Genomic DNA, 10,916 nt, shown 5'->3' with positions numbered 1-10,916 from the left:
GTAATTATGAACTTCCAACCTCAAAAGAAATATTGCATGTCAAAAGTCTCTTTATTTATTTATTTATTTTTTAAAGTAAAAAATCATTGTTTTTTGAAATATGACTAAAAGATTAGTAAATAAGGGATGAAAGAGAAGAATATTGAGTTATTTCTCAATTATTTTCATCGTCGACTCAATTTTCAAATGCATCAAAATTTAAAAATAACAAGACTAAATGATTCGCCAATTTGAGAATAATATGACCGACATAAAGCTTGTAATGATGATAGAATTCATATTTTACTTCATCTAAAATTTACAAAAATTACATTCGTTAAACTTTTATTTTTCACACATGAAATTATTTTTTTAAATATTTTTAATTGCATTCAACATAATTCATAACTAAATAAAACATATTATTTTTTTAGAAAGATAAAAACAATAATAATAATAAATAAATAAATAAATAAAACATTTTAGTCATCATATGTTTCTTTCCTTTTAATTTAGTTAGATATAAACTATTTGAATTTAACGAATAAAATACACATTTAAAATTTTATATTCTAAATATTTTAACCTAAGTGCATTGCATACGTCCTCTAGCTTTATCAAGAAAGTATAAAATGTAAGTGAAAATTTAGAATTTCTTTATGAAAGATATTTTCTTTTTAATTGAAGGATGAAAAAGAAAAAAAGAAAAAAAAATCGAAGGGGCGAAAATCAGAATTGAAGTAAAAGAAAGGGGCGAAGCATAAAGAAAAGAGAAAGTATTTGATTATTTCGTTCTCGTGGTATTGCCTATCGGTTGCTCTCTCCCTCTTTTCTCTTCTTTTTTTTTTTTTTTTCTGTTTGTCCTCCCCATCTTCCTCCTCGTTAGAGTAGGTTTCTTTCATCTGACGTACTGTAGACGTCTACTCCGCGGCGCACGTTAATCTCTCGAACTTACAAACTCTTGGAGGTAACTTCTTTCTTCTACTATCTCCCTCTTCTCTTCCTCTTGATTCTCCTCCTCTTCATATCTGGTATTACGATAGCATTGTAGTGAAACCCTAATAGCACGGCAGCAACTTCTGGCCCCCTCTTTTCATTTTGTTTGGTTTATTAGATCGCTTCTATTCACCTTTCTGAATCTGTAATACCCACTAATTTCTGTTTTAATTTTATTCATCAGGGATAGAGAGAGTCCGTTGGCCGTATCATTATCATTGTTCTTATTAGTCCTTTTCTTTTTAAAATTTTCGATCGTTTGTCTGCTTCAAGATCTGCGAAAAGGAGGATCTTTGAGTTGCTTCTGTTAGAAAAGAACGGCAAGTTAGGTTTTTTGATGCTTTGGCGGGAATCGGGATCCGCCAAGCGGATTAGAGTTTTGGGGTGCACCCTGCGATGGCTAACCCTGGCGTTGGGACCAAGTTTGTGTCCGTGAATCTCAACAAATCGTATGGACAGGCTCATCACCATCATCATTCATCTCATTCCAATTCTTATGGATCAAATCGAACGCGACCTGGTGGTCATGGAGCCGGCGGAGGAATGGTGGTCCTATCGAGGCCCCGCAGTTCCCAGAAACCTGGGCCGAAACTTTCTGTTCCACCCCCCTTGAATCTGCCTTCTTTGCGAAAGGAGCATGAGAGACTTGATTCTTTGGGTTCAGGCGCTGGGCCAACTGGTGGAGGGGTTTTGGGAAACGGACAGAGGCCAACTTCAGCTGGTATGGGTTGGACAAAGCCGCGCACCAACGACTTGCCAGAGAAAGAAGGGCTTAGTGCTAATATAGTTGATAAAATTGATCCGTCTTTGCGAAGTGTTGATGGAGTGAGCGGTGGTAGTAGTGTGTATATGCCTCCTTCTGCGCGTGCTGGTATGACAGGCCCGGTTGTGTCTACTTCTGCTTCCTCTCAGGTGCTTACTGCAGTTGAAAAAGCCCCCGTTTTGAGAGGTGAGGATTTCCCTTCTTTGCAAGCAACTTTACCTTCTGCAGCCGCGCCTTCTCAGAAACAGAGAGATGGGTTGAGTTCTAAATTGAAGCATGCGCCTGAAGGTTTATATGAAGAACAGAGGGATACTTCTCATTTAAGTTCAAGAATAGATGCCCACTCAAAATTTCAGTCATCACAGGAAAGTATCCCCAGTGAGAATGCAAAAAATGGAAACTCTTTTGGTTCTGGGAGTCTCCAATCACCAGAGTTATCTTGGAAGCAGGATGATATTTTTCCAGGCCCTTTACCACTCGTCTCAATGAATCCTAGATCAGACTGGGCTGATGATGAACGTGATACAAGCCATGGTTTGATTGACAGGGTTAGGGATCGAGGGCACCCAAAGAGTGAGGCTTATTGGGAGAGGGACTTCGACATGCCTCGGGTTAGTTCTCTTCCCCACAAGCACACTCATAATTTTTCTCAGAGATGGAATCTGCGGGATGATGAATCTGGGAAGTTCCATTCCAGTGACATTCATAAATTGGACCCTTATGGTCGGGATGCCAGGACAGCTAGTAGAGAAGGCTGGGAAGGAAACTTTCGGAGAAACAATCCTATACCAAAAGATGGATTTGGTTCAGACAGTGGTAACGATAGAAATGATATTGCAGGAAGGCCCACTAGCATTGATCGAGAAACAAATGCTGATAACATGCATGTTTCACATTTTCGAGAACATGTGAATAAAGATGGGAGGAGAGATACTGGATTTGGACAGAATGGGCGGCAAACTTGGAATAGTGCAACAGAATCCTATAGCTCCCAGGAACCAGATCGGACTGTAAGAGACAAGTATGTTAGTGAGCAACACAACAGGTACAGGGGTGAAACACATAATACTTCAGTTGCAAACTCATCATACTCTACAAGTTTAAAACGAATTCCTGCCGATGAGCCGTTGCTGAACTTTGGCAGGGATAGACGTTCGTTTGCAAAGATTGAGAAACCTTACATGGAAGATCCTTTTATGAAAGATTTTGGAGCCTCTAGTTTTGATGGACGAGATCCTTTTACTGCTGGTCTTGTTGGGGTGGTTAAGAGGAAGAAGGATGTGATCAAGCAGACTGATTTTCATGACCCTGTTAGGGAATCTTTTGAGGCTGAACTTGAGAGAGTTCAACAGATCCAAGAGCAGGAACGTCAGCGAATCATCGAGGAGCAAGAAAGGGCTCTAGAACTAGCTAGGAGAGAAGAGGAAGAGAGACAGAGGCTTGCAAGGGAACATGAAGAAAGGCAGAGGAGAGCTGAAGAAGAAGCCAGAGAAGCAGCATGGAGAGCTGAGCAAGAACGACTGGAGGCTATCCAAAAAGCTGAAGAACTACGGATGGCTAGAGAGGAAGAAAAACAGAGGATTCTTCTGGAGGAAGAGAGGAGAAAACAGGCTGCTAAACTAAAACTTCTAGAATTAGAGGAAAGGATGGCCAAGAGGCAGGCTGAAGTTGTGAAATCAAGCACTTTGACTTCAGATATTCCTGAAAAGAAGATTCCCAGTGTTGTAAAAGATGTTTCCAGGTTGGCGGACACAGTTGATTGGGAAGATGGTGAAAAGATGGTGGAGCGAATCACTACATCAGCTTCTTCAGAGTCATCTAGCATAAATAGGTCCTCTGAGGTGGGCTTTAGATCTCAATTTTCTACAGATGGTTCTCCTTCCTTTGTGGACAGAGGCAAGTCTATTAATTCATGGAGAAGAGATTTTTATGAGAGAGGAAGTGGCTCTCAATTTGTTCTACAGGATCAGAGTACTGGCTACAACAATGGTCCAAGGCGGGAGGCATCAACTGGTGGGCGGGTATCTTCTAGGAAAGAGTTTTATGGGGGAGCTGGATTTACGACTTCCAGGACATCTCATAGAAGAGGTATTACAGAACCACAATCTGATGAATATTCTCAGCTAAGAGGACAGAGACCTAATCTCTCGGGAGGTGGCGATCATTATAACAGGAGCCAAGAGTTTGACTCCGAATTTCAGGATAATGTCGAGAATTATGGTGATCATGGATGGAGGCAGGAGAGTGGTCGCAACAACTTCTATTTTCCTTACCCTGAACGAGTAAATCCAATCTCTGAGGCTGATGGGTCCTATTCTGTTGGAAGGTCACGCTATTCCCAGAGGCAACCTCGTGTTCTTCCTCCTCCATCTGTAGCGTCTGTACAGAAATCTTCTGTCAGGGGTGAATATGAATCTGTTCCCCGGGATATTGTAGAAAGTGAGATACAATATGACCATCCGGCACATAATATTTCTACTTCTCAGACAAGGTATATTCATCATGACAACCGTGCACTTCCTGAGATAATTGATGTTAATTTAGAGAATGGTGAGAACGAGGAGCAGAAACCAGATGGCAACACAACACTGCGGTGTGACTCACAGTCAACCCTTTCTGTTTTTAGCCCCCCTACCTCTCCAACTCATCTATCTCATGAAGACTTGGATGATTCTGGAGATTCTCCTGTTTTATCAGCTAGTAGAGAAGGCACATTGTCAATAGAGGATAATGAATCTGCTGTACCAGCCAAGTCTGGGAAAGAGATCATGATTACCTCTACTAGGGTATCTACAGGTGATGAAGATGAATGGGGTGTTGTAGATGAGCATGTGCAAGAACAGGAAGAATATGATGAAGATGATGATGGGTATCAGGAAGAAGACGAAGTTCATGAAGGAGAGGATGAGAACATTGACCTTGTAGAAGATTTTGATGATTTGCATTTAGATGATAAAGGGTCACCCCATATGTTAGATAACTTGGTATTAGGTTTTAATGAAGGCGTTGAAGTGGGGATGCCGAATGACGAGTTTGAAAGAATTCCAGGAAACGATGAAAATATGTATGTTGCACCAGAAATTTCAAATGGGATCAAGGAAGAGCAGGGGTCTTCTGAAGGATTGCCAGTTGATGGTAAAGTCTGCCAATATGCGGATGCTTCTTCTCAAATAAGGATTGACCCTGAGGAGATGCAGGACTTAGTTATGCAGCCTATAACTGCACAAGCATTGCCAGAATCTGAGATTACCGAGCAAGGAAATTCTTCTTGCAGATCTAGTGCGTCTGTTCAACAGCCGATGGCCTCACAATCTATATCTGGTCAAGTTATTGTGCCAAATACTGCCGTTTCAGGTCAAGCCGAGCCTCCTGTTAAGCTTCAGTTTGGGTTGTTTTCAGGTCCTTCTCTCATACCATCTCCTGTACCAGCTATACAGATAGGTTCTATACAGATGCCTCTTCATTTGCATCCTCAGATTACCCAATCTATGACTCACATGCATTCATCACAGACCCCTCTATTCCAGTTTGGGCAGCTAAGGTATACATCTTCAGTCTCCCAAGGTGTACTGCCTTTGGCTCCTCAACCGCTGACATTTGTTCCACCTACTGTACAAACTGGTTTTCCTTTAAATAAAAACCCAGGAGATGCTCTGTCCATTCATCCTTCTCAGGAAACCTGTGTTCACAATTCACGGAAAAATGATGTATTGCCTTTTCTGATGGATAACCAACAAGGCCTTGTGTCAAGATCTTTGAATGTGAACCCATCAATGGAGTCAAAGTCATTACCATTAACAGAAAGTACAGAAAGCAAGCTTATGACTCCGCAGGATCAAACTGCAGGTTCTTGCATTGATGAGAGCAATTCCAGATCAGAACCAGGTTTTCAAGCAGAACATCAGAGGCACCGTGTTTCAACTTCAGATAATCAATATGTGGTATCAAGGGGAAAAGAATCTGAAGGTCAAGGTCAGGATGGGATGGGATCATTTGATTCTGTTTCAAGAGATAAGGGTTTGAGTGGGTTAAAAGCTCGTGGCCAGTTTCATGGTGGAAGAGGGAAAAAGTATATCTTTACAGTAAAAAATTCTGGATCTAGATTGCCATTCCCAGGTTCTGAATCTACTCGCTTAGATACCGGTGGATTTCAGAGGCGGACGAGGCGCAATATTCCACGTACTGAGTTTCGTGTTCGAGAAACTGTGGATAAAAAATTGTCTAACAGTCAAGTTTCTTCAAACCATGTAGGGGTAGATGATAAGCCAACTGTTAGTGGAAGAACTGTCGTCCATTCTGCCAGAAACGGGACTAGGAAGGTTGTCATATCTAATAAGCCATCGAAAAGAGCATTAGAATCTGAAGGATTAAGCTCTGGGGCAAGTACTTCCCTAGAGCTTGATGCTGGTAATAGATCTGCAAAGGGAGTGAAAAAAGAGTATTTGGGCAAGAGCCAGGGAAGCCAATATCCTGGAGAAGGTAACTTCAGAAAGAATATTTGTTCTGGGGAGGACGTTGATGCCCCTTTGCAGAGTGGAATCATACGTGTATTTGAGCAACCTGGCATAGAGGCTCCCAGCGATGAGGATGATTTCATTGAGGTGCGATCTAAAAGGCAGATGCTGAATGATAGGCGTGAACAAAGAGAGAAAGAGATCAAGGCAAAGTCCCACAATTCAAAGGTTTATACGTTTTCCATCCTTCCTTTCCTTTTTTGTTTATTTATTTTTTGTTATTGCAAGTTTTTAGTTCAATAAATTTGATGAGTACAATTTTAGATCCCACGGAAAAGTCGATCTACTTCGAAAAATGCATTATCTTCAGTCAATTCAAGCAAAGTTTATGCTGCTAAGGAAGCAGAACCGGTAAAGAGAACACGATCTGATTTTGTTGCTGCTGATGGAGGAGGACGTGGATCAGGAAATATTGTGGTGTCAACTGCGTTTAGCTCTCCAGTAGTCTCTCAACCATTGGCCCCAATTGGGACTCCTGCTCTGAAATCTGATTCCCAGTCCGAGAGATCACATGCTGCTAGGTTGGTATTCATTATGAAGGAACTTACGTGCATCATCTTTGAATATGAGCTAATCTTTTATATTATTTCATAGGTCTATCCAGACGAGTGGCCCTGCATTGGCAACTAGTGAAGGAAGAAATCTTGACTCAAGCATGATGTTTGATAAGAAGGATGATATTTTGGAGAATGTTCATTCATCTTTTACTTCCTGGGGTACTTCACGTATAAATCAACAGGTATTAGAGGTGGAAGTGGTGACGTAGTTGAGTTTTATTTTGGTCGTTACATATTTTTCTGGATGTTGATATGGGGTTTTAATATTGACCTTGTTGACTGTATTGTTCATTGCTTGCTTTCACGGATCTCTAGGCAATTTTAATATTTCCGTGTTACCGTGTTAGTTTGTTAGAGGACCTTTATATCATTGTTTTAGTTTGAGCGCCAGAAGGGTTAAATCTTTGTTTAAGTTCGAGTTGATTGTACTTACTACTTAGATCTATACTTCTAATGTGATTTTACATTTTTATATATCATAATTATATGATAGAATTTCAAACTGGTTGGCAGGTTATGGCCCTGACACAAACCCAACTTGATGAAGCTATGAAGCCTGCTCAGTTTGATTTACATCCTCCGGTAGGAGATCATTCTAGCTTAGCTGGCGATCCTAATGTGCCATCGCCATCTATCTTAGCATTGGATAGGTCATTTTCTTCTGCTGCTAATCCAATCAGTTCTCTGCTTGCTGGCGAGAAAATTCAGTTTGGTGAGTAATTGGAGGAACTGCATGCGTCAAAATCTGATTTTAGGAGTTCAATTTGTTAATTCTGATTTTCTCTTTTTAATTATGTATGCAGGTGCAGTCACATCTCCAACAGTTCTTTCTCCTGGTAGCTGTTCCACTTTGCTTGGGATTGGTGCCCCCTCTAGTCTCTGTCACTCAGACATCCCAATTCCTCACAAACTTTCTGGTGCTGAGAATGATTGTCATCTTTTCTTCGAGAAAGAGAAGCATCACTCTGAATCTTGTACTCATATTGAAGATAGTGAAGCTGAAGCCGAGGCAGCTGCTTCTGCTGTTGCTGTTGCAGCTATCAGTAGTGATGAGATAGTCGCTAATGGGATTGGCACGTGCTCTGTTTCAGTTACTGATACCAATAATTTTGGTGGTGGGGATATTAACGTTATAACAGCAGGTAGTGTGGAAGCTGTGGTGCAATTACGATAATTAGTTTTACCTCTTATTTTGTTTGTATTTTTCGTTACATGACTTCAATGGTTACTGTTTTACAGGTTCAGTGGGTGATCAGCAATTAGCCAGCAAAACAAGAGCGGATGACTCTCTTACTGTAGCCCTCCCTGCAGATTTGTCTGTTGAGACTCCCCCAATTTCCCTGTGGCCAACTTTGCCAAGTCCACAGAATTCTTCAAGCCAGGTGCTTTCACATTTCCCTGGTGGTTCGCCTTCCCAATTTCCCTTTTATGAGATAAATCCTATGTTGGGAGGTCCTGTCTTTACTTTTGGACCACATGATGAGTCGGTACCCACCACCCAAGCTCAAACACAAAAAAGCAGTGCACCAGCACCCGGTCCTCTTGGATCCTGGAAACAGTGTCATTCTGGTGTCGATTCATTCTATGGGCCTCCTACTGGTTTTACTGGTCCGTTCATAAGTCCTGGAGGCATCCCAGGGGTTCAAGGTCCTCCGCACATGGTTGTATACAATCACTTTGCTCCTGTTGGACAGTTCGGGCAAGTTGGCTTGAGTTTCATGGGCACTACGTATATTCCTTCTGGAAAACAGCATGACTGGAAGCATAGCCCGGGACCTTCTTCTTTGGGCGTTGAAGGGGATCAGAAAAATTTAAATATGGTTTCGGCTCAACGCATGCCCACGAACTTACCTCCAATCCAGCATCTTGCCCCTGGTTCGCCCCTGCTGCCGATGGCTTCTCCATTAGCTATGTTTGATGTTTCTCCATTCCAGGTACGGTTGATTTTAGTACCCTTTCATCGCCTTATTGTGTAGCTCCCGAGAAGGAACGTTTTGTGTTACGGAGTACGGACTTTAGACATTATTTGGAAGAAATGTAAGGTCCAAGATTATATATATATTACATAAACAGTAGAATTTCTGTTCCTACATAATGAAACAGATGGTCCAAGATTATATATCTTACATGAACAGTATCTCTGGTTCTAAATAATGAAGCAGATGCATGGATTGGTAGTTTCCCTTCTATAACTAGTCTGATGGTTTGCTTTTAAATACTTTTGCAGGCCTCTCCTGAAATGTCAGTCCAAGCTCGGTGGCCTTCTTCAGCATCCTCTGGTCAGCCTGTGCCTCTGTCCATGCCTATGCAGCAGCAGGCGGAAGGCATTCTTCCTTCTCATTTCAGTCATGCATCATCTTCTGATCCGACATTTACAGTCAACAGGTTTCCTGGATCACAACCCTCCGTAGCCTCTGACCACAAGCGCAATTTTCCTGTGGCAGCCGATGCAACTGTCACCCAACTTCCGGATGAACTTGGAATAGTTGATGCTTCAAGTTGCGTCAGTTCTGGGGCTTCAGTGCCAAATGCTGACATTAACGGCTTATCAGTGAACTTGGTTACTGATGCTGGCAAGACTGGTGTTCAGAATTGCAGTAGCAGCAACAGTGGCCAGAATGCAGGCACCAATTTAAAATCTCAGTCGTCTCATCATAAGGGCATATCCGCCCAGCAATACGGTCATTCTTCTGGGTACAATTATCAGAGAGGTGGTGCTTCTCAAAAGAATGGTTCAGGTGGTAGCGAATGGCCCCACCGGAGAACAGGGTTCATGGGAAGAAACCAGTCTGGAGCTGAAAAGAACTTTTCCTCTGCAAAAATGAAGCAAATTTATGTGGCCAAGCAACCATCGAATGGAAATCTCAGAGTGTAGAAAAGGGAGCTGCCTAGATTTCGGATTTGCATTGAACGGATTGTTTTCGGTCCAGAAATCAAAGTTTTGGTTGGTTTATTTTTATTTTTATTTTTTTTTGTGCTTATGTTGCAATTAGTAAAGCGTGTTGGAATTCGTCAGTCTGTAGAAACCCGTCCATTATTGATGAATGGCCAATGAACATAGGTGATGACTGCAACTGCAGTTTGAATGGGGGATGCCATTCCAGACTTGAGGGATAATTTGATTTCATTCTTCCAAGCGACGTGCCAGGAAGTAGGACACGGGGCATCGTCAATTATGATATGAAGTTCTAGTCGGCTTCAAAAATTTTTATTATTTATTGGAACATATTCATATTTCTGACTTTTTAAGGTTATACTTGCAATGCTATCAATGATCAAATTAAGCTCACCTATCTTATGTTCTGATGCGTCTAAATCTTTTAATAAGAGGATGTATGATCAAGTTTAAAAACTATGGGAACAGACTAATGCCCTTCCTGTCTTTCATTCAAGTAGTCTATAAGGATTTTCTTGTATTTAATTAATGGTTAGCTTTTAGATTAGTTTAACTCTGTCATGTTAGTTAAATTATAAAACATGTTCTTGATATAAAAATGCACTTGAAATTTTAAAAGTTTGAAAAATATTCTTAAAACTTTTAAAGAGTTTAAAAAATATCTTTGTTATCAATCAATCTGTTTCAAGTTTTCTTCAAGTTAAAAAAAAAAATCAAATTTTAAAGTAAATTATATATAATTTTTTTTAGATAGATACTCTCATATTTTTCTTAATTTTTCAATCCTTAACTTACACCAATCTTCTCAATCACCAAAACAGAAACCAAATTTTAAGTTAAAACATAAAATACAATAAAATTTTACAAATTCCAAAATCAAAATCTCCTATTGAAACATACTCAAAACGATAAATAGTCAAATAAAAAAAGTATCAGTCTAAATCGTGTTGGTTCTTAGGAATTTAACACTTATTTTTGTTATTAGATAGGTTATCGAGCAAAAAAGTCATTGGGACATATTAGATACAATTCAGGTATAAATGGAGCAATTAGTAAGCAACGAGAGGCAAAATGGTGAAATTGAGCAAGAGGAGGCACGACGTTGCACAAACTCTATGATACTTATGCCCCGCGCCATTTACAAAGACAGTCTGCTAAACAAGCGTTGCAGTGTTGTCCTACAGTGTTACAACACTCTCCATTTGATATGT

The 10,916-nt window shown here is 40.6% G+C and overlaps 1 protein-coding gene across 1 annotated transcript; it reads left to right on the top strand.

Annotated features, from left to right (window-relative positions):
• The first annotated feature begins 779 nt into the window (after nucleotides 1-779).
• LOC120074436 lies at nucleotides 780-10,107 on the top strand. The gene is made up of 8 exons (XM_039027555.1): nucleotides 780-946; nucleotides 1,160-6,420; nucleotides 6,517-6,773; nucleotides 6,847-6,991; nucleotides 7,323-7,521; nucleotides 7,613-7,951; nucleotides 8,049-8,743; nucleotides 9,037-10,107. The coding sequence occupies exons 2-8, from the start codon at nucleotides 1,372-1,374 to the stop codon at nucleotides 9,682-9,684; spliced, it is 7,332 nt and encodes a 2,443-aa protein (XP_038883483.1). The 5' UTR covers nucleotides 780-946; nucleotides 1,160-1,371; the 3' UTR covers nucleotides 9,685-10,107.
• The last annotated feature ends 809 nt before the right edge of the window (nucleotides 10,108-10,916 follow it).

The sequence above is a fragment of the Benincasa hispida genome, chromosome 3, assembly GCF_009727055.1.
Source record: "Benincasa hispida cultivar B227 chromosome 3, ASM972705v1, whole genome shotgun sequence".
NCBI classification, from domain to species: Eukaryota; Viridiplantae; Streptophyta; class Magnoliopsida; order Cucurbitales; family Cucurbitaceae; genus Benincasa; species Benincasa hispida.
Note: the sequence above shows the minus strand (reverse complement) of the source record. Positions and strands in the feature narration are given on the sequence as shown.